At 41.0% G+C, this 15,635-nt stretch overlaps 1 protein-coding gene across 1 annotated transcript in view; it reads left to right on the top strand.

The window, feature by feature from the left end:
* Positions 1–15,635, top strand: part of TTC39C (tetratricopeptide repeat domain 39C) — a 107,932-nt gene that overhangs the window by 56,029 nt on the left and 36,268 nt on the right. Inside the window, exons 5-6 of the mRNA XM_003995073.5 lie at positions 5,053–5,407; positions 7,118–7,286. Coding sequence (XP_003995122.3) covers positions 5,053–5,407; positions 7,118–7,286 — 524 coding nt within the window. The remainder of the gene's footprint in view (positions 1–5,052; positions 5,408–7,117; positions 7,287–15,635) is intronic.

Consider the following 15,635-nt stretch of genomic DNA (forward strand, 5'->3'; position numbering starts at 1 on the left):
TTTTCTCTTGCCTATCCAGGAACGTTCCAGGTCAGCCTCCTTCATGTTCTCCTTCCTCAGGGACTCCATCATCTGCCCTTTGTTGTTCCACATGTATCCCGTGCATAGTTAAAGTGTTCATCATATGGCGGTACAAATTTTTATTTACATGCCTGCCCACGTATTTGACTGTAATCTCCTTGAGGGCAGCAACTATGTCTACCCGCTGTCTTCCCCCTCCCCCTTACCAACTATGAGTACCTACTATGCATTCCACACTGTGGGGTGGTAAGTGCTGGGGCTCTAGAGATGAGTAGGAAGTAGCTCTTGCCCTGAGGGAGCTGGATGGTTTAGTAGGGGAGAAAGAGGAGTGAATCAGTTATAATTCATTCAGGATGATACTTTACTTGCTAGACATGTAAGTTAGTCACAGATTGGGTGAACAGGGTGTGAACAGCTCAGAAACTCTTCCTTGGAAGATCAATGGAAGTTTGTTTTCTTCTCTCTGTCCTTGGTACCTGACGTGGCACTGTTGCCTAGCAAATGGTGGGTGTATAATAATGTGAACTAAAGAAAGGGATGGAGGGGAGGTGATGCCATTCAGGAAAGAGGTGCAGGATATGGAGTCCCAAGAAGAGTTGAGATTGGAAAAGTGTGTCCTTTAGAAGTGAAAACAAAACCGTTGTTCTTCCAGAGTGTGTTATGTGGGTCACAAAAAAGGGTCAGCCTGAAGTGACCTTTCATTATAGGGTTGACCAGCCTCATCTGGGGCAAGTGAACAAACAGAATGCTATGGTAGGAGATCCCATCAGATACAGTCTCCTGCTGAAAAATCTGTAAAACTTATCCCAACATCAATTAGTATAACTTCGTATTTTCACTCTCCAGAAGACTCTAGCCCTTTCCTGGGAAGGACTCCCATTTCTCGCACCCCCCCCCCCCACCTGGACAGAGTTAAGGCTTTCCATTAATGGGAACAGAGTTTCCTCTCTCCCCTGCATCTCCCAGCTGATTGAGGCTGGCCTTCAAGGGGGAGGGCAAATGGTCTGTGGTTTTCTTGCTCTCTTTGCCTTCTGTCAAAAGCATAGATAGTGATGGCTGAATGATTTATATTTGACCTTTCAAGGAGCCATATGGAAGGCTGTGTAGGGTGTGGGGCTCGTGAATACTGTTTCTCTGCCTGCTGGGAAAACGTGTGCTCATGAGCTGCCTTGCTACACCATCAAGGCAACTGAGGGTGCTTCCTGCAGGAGCTGCATGGAACACAGGGCTGGCTCTGCCTGATCCTCACTCAGCCTTTGTTCTGTGGTTGACGGCATCAGGCTGTGCTCAGACGTTTTGGTCACAGCATTTGGGACAGGGAAGTAGGGTGAGAGTCCTGGGGAACCTGTTTCCCTGCCACATTGAGCTTAGAAAGTAGCAAAAACTGTATCTTTCTGTGTGCATATGAACTTTGTTTTGCACAAATTATAGCCTTTGACTTAGTAAAAACTTTGGGTTCTATTTACTTGGCTCAAATTAGAAGCTTTAAAGCTTGTTACTACAGATTTTAACATGTGCTTTTAAACATTGGCACCTAAACTCCTCTCTTAGGTAAGAGATTAAAGACCTGTGGAATTACATTATTATTTTATAAAAATAGGGTTTTTACCCTTGTCAGTTTTTAACTGAGTCTGTGCAGTTGGCATTGATGGGTTTTGCCATTTGTTTCCATTGCTACCCCTCCTTTGCTATGATTCTTCACCTGAGATCTGGATTGCTACAATGTGTTTCCTAACACTGGTAGTCCCCTCAACCCCAATCTTAGAAATTGCCTGCTTCTCCTGGTGCAGGTGACCATTCCTCAGCTGGACGTCAGGGGACCCCACCCCGCCAAGCTGAGCACACCCTCCCTGTGTCCCCCGTTTCACTCTGCCTCTGAACAGCCTGTCCACCTGCTCTGTCATATTCTCACTCCTGTAGCTGTTTCCTGGAATGCTGGTGTTCCCTGGATGGAAGCTGTGCTTCCTGAATGAAGCTCCAGCAGCCTTGAAATACAGGATAAAATGGAATGAAACTTGGTCCATAAAATTTCCAGTTAGGCCCAGAGGTAGGAGGCAGTAAAGTTTTCTACTGGAATCCCGCAATACTTATTCCGCACTAACTCGTTTATATATTTGCTGCATAGAAAACTTTAGTGACAAAAAGGAAATAAAAAAGAATAATTCACCCATCAACTCAACATTATTTTCATTTTTCTATGTATAGCCCAGTGGAGTGTATATACAAACATATATGTAGAGAGATAGTCTTAATGTTATACACTTATTTTTTTTCATTTATTTTTCAGTGTTATAATGGACAGTTGGAGAGCTGAGATTATGGCTTATGGTTCTTTTGTATCCTTCCGTTGCCAAGCACAGTCTTAGGCATGTAATGGGAACTTAATAGCTAGTTAATATTTTTAGGGTTTTGCAAGTTTTCTTTTTTTCATTTTTTAAAATGTTTATATTTTGAGAGAGCACAAGCAGAGAAGGGGCAGAGAGAGGGAACTAGAGGATCCCAAGCGGGCTCTGTGCTGACAGCAGCAAGCCTGATACAGGGCTCAGTCTCACAAACCGTGAGATCATGAACTGAGAGCCAAAGCCGTATGCTCAACTGACTGAGTCCCTCAGGTGCCCCTCTTTCTTCATTCTTTAAATCTGTAGCCAATATTTATTCTATCCCAATTGGCTTTTGTGTTCTTAAGAATATATGTTTCCTTCTTTTTCATTTTTCTGTTCAACCTTTGGCATTTTGGATCATAACTGAGTGTCATATTGTTTGTGGGTGTGTTACCCTAGAAGTTTAAGGGTTTTCTCAGACCTTTTGTTTTCCTGCAGTACTTCCATTCACAGAAAAGTCAGTGTGCCTCCCCTTAAAGGTGCCATCTGTATCTTCTTTCTCTTTGGTTGTCCTAGAACTGTGCCTGAAATGTAATATTTGCTCAGTAAATGTTTTTGTTCATTTGAACTAAATGAAAGTTGTTTCAAACATGTATTACTTTTATAAAGTTATAAAAATCGTTCTCTTTAAAAAAAAAACAAACAACGTTTTGTTTTGCTTGTTCATCCTATCTTAACCATATTCTTTTCAGTGGACTTAGTCTATAAGACATTAACAAATCCAGAACTTGGAACTTGTCCTATGGTTGTGTTTTCAATTGTGATCCCTTAGGAGATATGGTCATCATTTATCAGAAACTTGATACATTTAAGTAAAATACTAGTTTGATTAAATATCAGCTTGATTACATGAATTGGGGGTCTGTAAGACCATCAGGTGCAGTGATTTGCCAGGACTCAGTATGTGATCATGCTCATGGCTATGATTTGTTACAGCAAAGGATACAAAGCAAAAGAGCAAAGGGAAAAGATGGATGGGATGGAATCCAGGAAAAATTGGGCTAAAGTGACCAAAATTTTCTCCCAGTGGAGTTGCATCCTTAAATCTCTGGGCAATGAGTTTTGTTACCAGCTGGGAAGCTTGTTAGAGACACAGCACCCAGAGTTTTTGTTGGGGGCTCACCATGTATAGATACAATCTGCCTTGCACATAGCCAAATTCCAGACTCCCAGGGGAAAGCAGGTGTTCAGCATGAAACATACTCTTTGTGTAAGCAGGGTAGGCACAGTGAGCCACTCTTACCAGTTCTAGGAATGCTGGGAACTCTCCCAAGTCAATTTCATAGACCCTAGCCAAAGGCCAGTCTTGTAAACAGGCCTCTCAAAGGATAGCAGTAGGCCTGCTCCCGTAACTCTTTTCTGTATGTACCTTATGTTCTTCGATCACTTTCAATGCAGGGATTAGACTTTGTAAATCAGCTTTTATGTTCTGTATTTTTTGTAATTTAAAAATAATGTTGACAAACTTCTTTTTCTGCTATTCTAAAGGGCCTGAAAGCCTGGGGCAGTTCATGTTGTCTTCCATTTGTGCATTGGGGTCAGATTATCAGTGCCATATTGGTAACAGTGCTGAGTGATTAAACTCTTTTCTGGAGAAAATTCCTTACAGAAGACCTTTCCCCCCAAATATGGTGATGATACACTCAGATAAGCACTGAGAAGTCGACTGCTCCTTCCTTTCCTCATCAGAAGGTGTAAATGTTCACAGAAGGAGAGGGTGAGGCAGGACCTGTGGGCTTGTCTGAGAGGGGTCAGCTGGGCATGGAACTGGGTAGCGACTGTGAGAACTATGTTAAAAATTGGCCCAACAAGAAATAATGAAAATGCCTTTAAAAATAACATCTTTTCACCTCCTCTATGAAGTAGCTTCTTTTTTGCCACCTTCCTTCACTGGATTGGTCTAGATCTAGGCTGGGCAGTGGGTGGAGCGTCTTAGTCCTAGACCAAATAATGCCCTCCTAGTGAGGAGTGAGTGGTTAAGGCCCACACAGCAGGCATTAGGTAGAGATGAATGGGGGATTCTTTGCATTTCTGCATTGAACACTGATGACTTACACGTTAATGAACTGGCCGTTTGTTCACCCAGTAAGTATAAATTAATCCTTTTTGTTTGCTTGTTTTAGTTTTGGCGAGTTGCCATGCTTGGTGTACTTTTAGCAGTGAATTCAACTTAAAACTTGCTCTTTAGGAGGAAAGAAGCACAGGGTAGACAAACGTAGGCGTTATAAGAGAGGTTTATCAGCAAAGTGCATGGTAGTTCAGAAACACGTGGAGATTCATGTTTCACAGAACATACAGAACAAAAGTCAGATTCAAGTGACGCTTTCATGCTGGTGTTAATGCATTTATTCTTTGATTCAGTGTGCATAATATACCATGTCCCAGCTCGTGCGAGAGAGGGGCCTGATAGGACGGTGAACAAAAAAAATACATGGTTCTTGCTAGTGGTCATCCAGTGTAGCAAGGGAAATCAGACAAATAAGGAATTGAAGCCCTGTGAAGAGAACAAGGTGCAATGAGAGATGATCATTTTTATTTTTTAAATTTTTGCTTGAATTTCAGGTCCTTCTTCAATCTCCTTTATTAATAAAGGAAAATTATTTTGAATGCTTATTTACTTCTTTTAATGCTTTTCTCCCCTTCTCTATAGCCTATATAAAAGGTGGGTGGATCCTTAGGAAAGCCTGGAAGATTTACAATAAATGCTATCTGGACATCAATGCCCTCCAGGAGCTGTATCAGAAGAAGCTAACTGAAGAGCCCTTGACTTCTGATGCTGCAAATGATAATCACATTGTGGCTGAAGGGGTGTCTGAGGAGTCTCTAAACAGACTGAAAGGTGCTGTTAGCTTTGGATATGGCCTTTTTCACCTTTGCATATCCATGGTGCCCCCCAACCTGCTCAAAATCATCAACCTGCTGGGTTTTCCTGGAGACCGCCTGCAAGGGCTTTCTTCACTGATGTATGCAAGCGAAAGTAAGGACATGAAGGCCCCTTTAGCTACGTGAGTAGCTGTATTGCAATGCTTTGGTAGATAATATAGTGTTGAAAGTAAGTAAACGACAATCAAAGCCTTTAAAGGAAACTTCAGGTAAATTGGTTGGCTGACACGATGCCACGCCTTATGCCTTTTAACGCAATGCCGAGAACTGTGTCTTTGGTGGTGTTTCTAAGCTGACTTTCTAGAGAGAGGACACTGTTCTTGACTCTCATGAATCCTGTATTTTAAACAGGTAAAGCAACCACATTTTTCAACCGCAGATGATTTGATAAGCAGTTTCTGTGACCTTGACCAGAGTCACTGAGATTCATGACCCTGATTTTTGAATTTTTAAGGAATACGAATTTGATAACTTTCCTGTGATTCTGAAATTTTTATTATTACCTAGAGAATCCTGATATTGGGTCATTTTCTTTGATGATTCTGGTTGGTCCAGTGGTCTCTCTCATGTGGCTTGGATATTTTGTGCTAGTCAACTAAATTGAGTCCTGTTAATCTGAGTCCTGTTAGTCAAAACTGAAATGACAGTTACTGAAACAGAGTGTGGAGAGAAGCTGATAAAACTATCCAGAGCGAGGATTCACCCATTCCTCCATCAGTTAAAAAACAATGTGGTTTTTTTTTTTCAGTCTGGTAAATATTCACCATTTGCAATTTGAGTAATTTTACCAGACACTAGATGCCCTTTGACATTTTTCAAAAAATGTTAATATCACAGAGACCGAGCTCTGTTTCTACTATCGATATTGAGGAATTTGGATATTCAGTCTTAATCAATTGGTAGCTATTAAAAATATCATTAAATTTTCATTTCAAAAATATATTTGTTCCTCCCCAAAGTCATTAAATTACATAAACTGTGGTATTTTATTAATTTGATGTAATAGTTTTGTAACTTGTGATAATTTGTCTATATCTTAATATTTTCTGGAAAGAAATGAATTAGTAATGTAAATTCGTCTGATCTCCAGAAGAGAACTGTTTTATAAACATGCTAGAAGCACACATTTACATAAAAATATTTGATGTGTTAGTGAAACATCTTTGTTCACTAAAGATCCTAACGAATCTGTTTTATTTACCTAGTTTATTTAACGTGTTATTTTTCTTGAAAGGAGGAGTATGAAATAAGGGAATTTTAAATGATTATGTATTCTTCAAATTGAGCCTTCTCAAAGGCCAGAGAAAGAGCCCTTTTTCTGGTTCTCTCAATTATTTTAATACATTTTAGTAAAATTTGTGTCTGTGGTTCCCATATTTAAATTTGGATACTGAGGCTTACACTCTAACTTTGTGAACACAGGAGAAAACTACATTTTTCTTTTGCAAAAAAGTAATGCCTTTATTATGAGGGGACAGTAAATTCATGGTAACCAGTTCGTCTTTCTAACTTGTGTGCTGATGAGTGAAGTGTAGAAATCAGAGCTTTAGCTCAGTCCATACCTTCAGAGAGCCATCTGGAAGCCTCAACAGAGCTAAATGCTTTTATCCTATTATTCTCCTCACCTGATGGGCATATGCTGATGTATAAGCTGCGCCAAAGTTTCAGTTTTCCAAATATTGGTAAGATTAAAATGGGGGAAAATACTCTGATTGACTTATTCAAAGACTTTTGGAAGGAGTGTGTATTAGAAGAGCACATACTGAGTTTTGACAAAGTAGTAAATGCTGTAAGAAAAGCCTTGCTCAATCTTTTTCTCCCTCTTCCTTTAGATTAGCTCTGCTCTGGTATCATACTGTGGTCCGCCCATTTTTTGCCTTGGATGGCAGTGATAACAAAGCAGGCCTGGATGAAGCGAAGGAAATTCTTCTCAAAAAAGAAGCTGCTTATCCAAATTCTTCCCTCTTCATGTTTTTCAAGGGACGTATACAACGATTAGAGGTACTGTGCCTTCCTCATATTTTTAAATAAAGCCTTCTGTGGATCAAATCTGTAATTCTCACTCCGTGCTAGTATCAAAGGGAGGCAAATGCCATTGGGCGAAGGAACGTTTTGTTCTTGTGCTTTTCAGTTGCATCGTTGCTACAAAAGCCTCTTCCAGGAACCCAGGATATTAGTCAGTAACCTTCTGTTTCAGGAGGTGGGAGAGGCAGGGGTGACGAGATTGGTGTACTCTAAGCCAGAGGCATAGGAACATTAGCAAATGTCTCAGTTGAAGAACATAATATACGATTATTTTTTTTCCTTTTCTGGAGTTACTAATAATCTGTTTCTAAATTTTCATCTTGGTTAACAATTGATTTATACACGTTATTGCCTGAAATGTCAAGGACACCATCAGCTTTGAAACGGTAGTAGCTTTTATTACTTTTTCATGGGCTTCATTTGGCCAAGCCCTGTGCCAGGCGCTTTATACAGGATACCCATTTAATCCTGAGTAACCCTATGACATAGACACAAAGTCACCTCTTTTTTTTTTTAAATTTATTTATTTATTTTTGAGAGAGAGCGAGCGAGCGCATGAGTGGGGAGTGGGGCAGAGAGAGAATCCCTAGCTGTCAGCACGGAGCCTGCTGTGGGGCTTAAACTCACTAACCATGAGATCATAACCTGAGCCAAAACCAAGAGTCAGATGCTTAACCAACTGAGCCACCCAGGTGCCTCTGCAGCTCTCTCCCCTCCCCCCTCCCCAATCTGCTTGCTTGCGGACATGAAGATTTGAAGAAAAAGAAAAGTATAAGAAAAAAATCATATGAAAGAAGGTGGCTGTTATGCCAGGTGCACCAACAGCTAATAGAGAATATTGCGAGATTCTAACAACCTCCATCTTCCAGTTAACCGGGTGCCCCGCAGCAACACAGTTAATTCTAGTCGTCAGCCTCCTGCAAACCCACTGTGAGTGCTTTTGAAGATTTTTGCTCAGGAAGAAGGCTTTTGTGAGGCTCTTGTGAGCGCAGGGATGATTTGTTTACTGATACTTTTTGTTGGCAACTGAGTGTATATTGTTTCGTTTCCCTCGTGAGGTGCCTCCTTAAATCTGAGGACTCCTCATCTTTACATATGGAAGTTGTATTTTAGAGATAGTACTGATAATTTATAATTGGAACCTAGTACATACAGAAAGCACAGCAGGATCTGAATTATTTAAACCTGTGTCTGAATTGTTTTTTTCTCATTATCTTGCAACTGTTTTTCTTTGCATTCAGGCTCATAAGCGTTCAGTTATGTTTCTCCTTTTTCTTGCTGTCTTAGCAACATAGTTGTGATCAGTTTCTTATGCAGTCTGCTCTTTTGGTTAGCGTTCTTTTAAGCTCAGCGTTATGGTCTTACGTGTAGGGAAGGATGTTCAGTTTATTAAAGTTTCTGTGCTCCCTTGGGTTTGTGCAAGAGGAAATAACCTATATAAGGGAATTTTAAATCGACGAAGCCTTCTCACCGCAGTGACCATTTCTGAAATGAGAGTTGCGTTACAAGGTCAGTGCTTCCTTAAATGTCCAATTCTTAAAGGGCAGGCATTACTCATTTTGAATAACTGAACATGTTGATACTAGGTTCAGTGTTGAACAGATTTGCTGCCTGGGACGAGAGCCTGAATTTATAATTATGTGCAACACAGCATAAGGCACCTTAGCATTGGGCATTTATTAGAATTCTCTCTTTACTCCCCACGTTAAATGAATGCTCTAAATTAGGTCTTAAAGGTGTCAAATAGAAATGTAAAACAAGGGTTTGTATCTTAAGCTTGCCATTTTAGTCAATTTTTTATTTCAAACAAAAATGCCTAACTTTTAGCTAAACTGGTAACTTCCCCCTCCCCCCCCCCCCAAATACTTAATTTGGCATGGTTTTAGTTTGTGCCACAATTCATTCCTATTAGGGACTGAGTGGATGTTAAAAGCAAGTGGTTATTCATTACTGTTGGGATGATTCTAGCAATGAGGAGGCCATAGCGTCATCAGAGGACCCTTCTGAATACAGTATGGGGAGGTACACAGTTGGCATTATGGTTCTTAGCAGGCATTCAGGCTCTTTCGGGGGCGGGGGGGGGTGGAGAATTGTCATCTGGTGTGGGTGGTGGATATTAGGACTACTTCACCGTGAGGCAGCTTGCTTACCGGACTGATCCTTGGTTTTCAGAAAAAAGACTAAAAGATGTTTCTGCCTCTGATTAGTGAGGCTGTAGCGTCAGGGCCAAGGGGATGTGCCGGTTTTTTCTGTTCGGCCCTTCCCAAGGGCCCAGAAGGAAGGATTTGGGGGATTCTGAGGTAACTTGGACTATTAATGGTATTCTCCCAGTTCCCAGACACAAGCATTTCATTTACCTTCCCAAGTGACCGTGAGGAAGCTGGTTGGGGTAGGGTTGGGGGCACGGACTCCTTTGTTTGCAGATGTGGGACTGTCCAGAGGGGCTGTTACAGCTCCTGTCAGAGGCTTTTGTAAGGCCTCTAAGGCCTCAAACCGGTTTATGGAAACATGGGGCCCTGCTGACAAATGTGCTTGCAAAGAACATGTTGGGTTTTTTCTTGTTTTTTGGTTTTTTTTTTTTTTAATTTTTAGTAAGCATTTAGGTTAGAGATAGGACCCCTGAGATCTTTTTGTCAACAAACACTCAGAGAACATGGTGTGCGAGCTTTAACCTCGCAGATGCAGCATATGACACTCAGTTTCTTCAGTGAGTCAGTCTACATAATTGGAACAGCTGCTTTTGTGTCAGCTTGCTGTCCTACAGGGTGACTAGCTCAGTATGTGCTGCTTAGTTTATTTTCTGTACGCATTCTTTTCAAATCCTGTGCCCTTGCCCACTTTCTGTTTAATTTCATGAACAACTTTTTACATCCTCTGGGACAATTTGGAATCCGTCTGGGAGGATGTTTTTTGACAAAGCCACCCCATCCTGTCACTTGATAACCCTTGCCATGGTGGTTTTGTTATTTCCTGTTGTTAGGGCCCAACTTGACCTAGCAGGTGGTCAAGTGAGGTGGTTATGTGAGGTGCATTTGCACCCCAGGATGGAGCATACCCTGTGCTAAAGGTACTGCTGCTAAAGCACAAATCTCTGCAGGGAGAATTTTGTCTCTTTTACTGCCTTGGCTTCTCCCCACTGTATGTCTGTATACTCCCACTTCCTACCTTTCCACCCTCTTGTGTTCTCATTACCTGTCCAGTTCCTCTTGACCTCTCCCGTGTGACTTGTCATGTTGCTGGGAGGCATAACTGGGTTCCTGTGGTACTTAGCATGGGATAAGCGATATATAACTCGCGTGTGATGGGTTTTATTCTTACTGAGGCTTAAGCCTGGGAAGTAGGGTTATCAAATTTCTTACTTTTTTTTCTTTTTAGGAGAAAAAAAATGTTTTGGTGTCGGTAAAAGCCAACCCATGATTGGCAAAGTGGGTGGCATGTAGCTAGAGGGGCGACAGGTCCTACACAATACCTATATATTTACCTATATTTCCCCGATTCTCCATACTGCAAGCAGCTGTTAGGGAAATGGTCCCAGATGTTGTATAGGAATCTCAATTTTAAAATGTGAATTTATATAGTTTTGACTTTTTGTACTTCCATGAGTTTTTACCCAGGTAAACCAGGTATGGTACTGATTAGTCCATTAAGCATACAAGTGATTAATGAGTATTTTTTTTTTTTTTGGTTGTTTAAAAAGTTATCAGGGACAAGCCTACATTTTAATCACTTATTTTTATTTCTCTCTGGTCCTCTTTTTTTCCCCGTAAATAATACAGATTTCCTCCCCTTCAGTTTTAACCATCTACTTAGTATGTAACATATACATGTATTTGGTTTTACATGCATACTCTTTCATTACACACTTTATACATGTGACTGTTTAGTGATCAAACTAAGTTGTAATACCTAAACTAATGAAAGTTGATAAACATTCTAATGAGGTTGTTACTATGCACGCATTTTGAGAACTCTTATTTTGAAACTGTTTTCTAAGCTGAGACTCCTACTTTTTGAATAGATGAGTCCATTGATCAATGAGACTGATGTCTTTGTTAAGAAAAAGCTGGTTATCAAAGACTGCCTGCTTCTCTTGTGTGGCACGTAAGCCTATTTCTGAAACCAGTTCTGAAAAAGAAGATGCAAAATGTCTTCACGATTAGAGTAAGAGGTTATCCTCCTAAGGAGGGTGCAGAATCAGATATTTAAATTCTGATGTGCTGGTTGGAGAAGTACAGCTCTAAAGAAATGAATTGAATAAATGAGGTAAAATGCAGCTGGATTGAAATGATGTCTCTGTGGGGCACCTGGGTGGCTCAGTTGGTTAAGCGTCCGACTTCAGCTCAGGTCATGATGTTGCGGTTTGTGGGTTTAGGCCCCGCGTCAGGCTCTGTGCTGACAGTTCAGAGCTTGGAGCCTGCTTCATAATCTGTCTCCCTCTCTGTCTGCCCCTCCCGGCTCATTCTCTTCCTCTCTCTCTCAAAAATAAATAAGAACATTAAATTTTTTAAAAAAGAAGTCCCTGCAAACCATAAAAGACTCTAAAATAAAGAGAACAAACTGAGGGTTGAGGCAAGGGTGTTGGGTGGGTGAGATGGGCTAAATAGGTGATGGGCATTAAGGAGGGCACTTGTTGGGATGAGCACTGGGTGTTCTGTGTAAGTGATGAATCACTAAATTCTATTCCTGAAATCATTATTATGCTATATGTTAACCAACTTGGATTTAAATTAAAAAAAAAAAAATATTGTAGCCCTGGAGAAAAAAAAAAGAAATTAAGTCTCTGCTTATGGCAGGGGGTACCCAGATCAACAGGCATGAGCCCCTGTGCTCCTCAGGCTCAACCTGGGCCCCACTTGACTGTAGGTGCCACTCAGACAATTAGCCATTACAGTACTGCGTCACGAGGACAAAGGGAAGGAAGTTTGTGCAAGGCCTGGAGACCACACTGAAAAAGTTACAATGAACTTTACCTTTCATATGTGTGCAAATGTCCCCTGATCATCTCCTCTTTCTCTGACTTGAAGCTGCCTTGTTTGTTCTGGCAAATGCCGCCCCCTCACTACAGTCTGCTCCCCTGTTTAGTACTTCCCCTCCCGCCCCTCCTCTCCCTTCTGAGAATAATAGGATGTGGTTTCTTTACCCTGAACGGTGTCTGTAGGGACTTGCTTTGACAGTTGACCTTCGCTTCACCATGTTCATGTCACCCCCAGTCCCATCTCCTTCTCAGGCAGTCAGGGTTTTCTTATCCTTATTTTCTACTAGCTGTGAAGTTCTGGGTGAAAGGCTTGGACACATCTACACCAGCGTGTGTTCTGTCTGGGGACTTGCTTTCTGCTCATTATTTTAGGTGACTTCAGTTGTCTGAGGTACCTTCTAAAAATTGTAGTGCTTCTGTCTGTATTTTTATTAAGATGAAAGGACATTTTTCACTGGTGCTCCCCGGAATAAGTGGGAGGGCTGTGTTGCTTTTTAGCCTACCAGTTCATGATTGGGACAGGGACAGAAAAGTGGAGGTCGGTCCCTTTGGTGGTGAATTTATCAGCTAGAGAAAAGAGATGGGAGGCATGCAGGGGTCACGGAGAGCAGAGGCCAGGTGGAAGTGGCAAACACCACAGAGGGTCTTTGCCTGAGCTCTCTTCTCTCGGGCATGTTGACATGAGTGGAGCTGTTTGGTAGCAGTGTTCTTTGCATCTGTCAAAGAGCAAGCCTGCCTCTTGTATTTGAACAGCATGCCTTGCCGGCATGATGTAATGTTGTTATTTATAGCATCAGGAAAAAGGCAATGCAGGAAGAGAAATAATTCCCTGAAGTTCTGTTCATTGTAGTCTTCTCTTCATCCTACAAGGTTCTCTTTATCACTTCAGGCGCCAAAAAAATAGGGTTGCCATTTATTCTTAGAAGAACACAAAATGAGAGATTGGTTCAAGCTGGTGTGGGAGAGAGGGGGGATATATTTGTCTCCACTTTCCAGTGAGATAAACATGTATCATGTGGTTTAATAACTCTGTGCACTTTAAAATAAGAGGGTAGTAACCCAAATTGCTAATAGGTTAAATACATTTGCTCTTCTTTCAGCTCCATCATTACAGGCTGTTGGGCTGACAAGCAAGTAGAAGGTTAATGATTTTTATCCCTAAGCTCGCTAAGTGTGCATAAGAGGATGAGCTTTCCCTTGCCTGCATTAGCCCTGGTCCTAGGGGTAGGAGTTCAGTGCACAGTCTGTTGTTAGGTGTCCTTGATAACAGAATTGCTAAACCGATTCGGCTACTCAGCAGTATTAATGCTGAATCACAGATAATAAGTGGGTTGTCACTCATGTCCTCTTGTGTGCTAAAGGTGACAAGGAAGACCTCTCCTTTTAAAACATATACATAATAGTTTAAGATGTTAGGGCACTTGGGTGTCTCAGTCGGGTAAAGCTCAAGGCATGATCTCCTGGTCCATGGGTTGGAGCCCTGCATCAGGCTTTGTGCTGACAGCTTGGAGCCTGGAGCCTGCTTTGGATTCTCTGCTCCTACCCCGCTCCTGTTCTGTCTCTAAAAATAAATAAAGGTTAAAAAAAAAAAAAGATGTTAGGCAACTCCGTAAAAATAACCCAGTGATACTTACATTTTAAGCTGTTTTGCTTCCAGTTATTTTGTGATCTTTAGTACACAGATGAGACTTGATGCAGTTTTGTTTACAAATCTTCCATATTTTAACATGTTTTTATAAGTAATTGGCATGCAGAATATTTAGATTTCCATTTTGTTAATAATTTGACATTTCCTTTCGTTGGGAAACTGCTGGGATATTTGATTATTGTTGTTTCTCTATTTACCAGTATCTCACTCTGATAGTGCTGCAGTAACTAGCATATTTTTCCTTTTTTTTTTTTTTTGAGTTATTTCTTTAGATTATAGCTCCAGTGGTGTCATTATTAGAATCAGAGTATGAATGGTTCCGTAGCTCCTGCTAGATGAGAGATTATACTCAAATAGTGGGCCAGAGTATGATCATTCATTATTTTGTGCATGGTATCAGCAGCATGTTCCATTGCATAGTTTTGTTTTTGTTTCCATAATGATGCAGTTTAAAGATCGTAAAATATTACTGATAAGACTTCTCATGTTCATGTATCAGAAGACAATAGTGTTAAGGTGGCAGTACTGCCTTAATTGAGCTACCAGATTTCAGTATAATCCCTCAAAAAATCACAGCCTGCTTTTTTGTAGAAATCGACAAAGTGAGACTAAACTTAAGGAACCCAGAGGCAGTCTTGGAAAGGAAAACAAAATTGGAAGATAACATACTTCCTAATCTCAAAATCTACAAAGTAATCAAGTGAGTGGTACTGGCATAAGAATAGACCTGTAGAGATCAATGAAAGTCAAGAAATCTGTACATTTATGGATCTATTGACTTTTGACAAGGGTAAATCAGTAGGCAAAGAATAGTCTTTTCAGCAAATGGAGTGACGACAACTGAATATCCACATGCAAGTAAATGAAGTTGGACTCCTACTGTATACTGTATGGAAGAATGAATGCAAATGGATCGTAGACCTAAATGTAAGAGCTAAAACCATAAAACTCTTGGGTTAGACAGGACATCAAAAGCACAACAACAAAAGGAAAACAGCTAAATTGAACTACATCAAAATTAAAGCCTTTTGTGCTGCAAAGAGTATTGTCAAAGTAAACAGGGGTGCCTGGGTGGCTAAATCAGTTGAGTGTCCCCACTCTTGATTTCAGCTCAGGTCATAATCCCAGGGTCGTGGGACTGAGCCCCATATTGGGCTTTGTGCTGAACACGGAGCCTACTTAAGATTTTTTCTCTCTCCCTCTCCCTCTCCCTCTCTCTCCTGCTTGCACTCTCTCTCTCTCTCTCTCAAAACAAAAAATAAATTAAAAAAAAAAAAGGTGGGGGGGGCACTTAACTGACTAAGCCAACCAGGGTTAGGGTTAGGGTGCATCCAACTTTGGATCTCAAATCTCAGTCTCAGGGTTGTGAGTTCAAGCCCTCTGTGTTGGACTCCATGCTGGACATGGAGCCTACTTCAGAAAAAAAGCTGCAGAAAATATTCGCAACTTGTAGATAGGACAAGGGACTTATATCCAGGATATGTAAAGAACTCTAACAACTCAATTAAGAGACAAATAAGCCACATTTTAAAATAGGCATAGGATCTGAAGAGACCTTTCTCCCAAGAAAATCTGCAGATGACCAATAAGCACATGAAAAGATGCACAACATCATAAGTAATTATGAAGAATGCAAATTAAAACCAAGTGAGATGCTATTTCACACCTACCAGGCTACCTGTAATAAAGACAGCCAATCACA

This window comes from Felis catus, chromosome D3, assembly GCF_018350175.1.
Source record: "Felis catus isolate Fca126 chromosome D3, F.catus_Fca126_mat1.0, whole genome shotgun sequence".
Lineage (NCBI taxonomy): Eukaryota > Metazoa > Chordata > Mammalia > Carnivora > Felidae > Felis > Felis catus.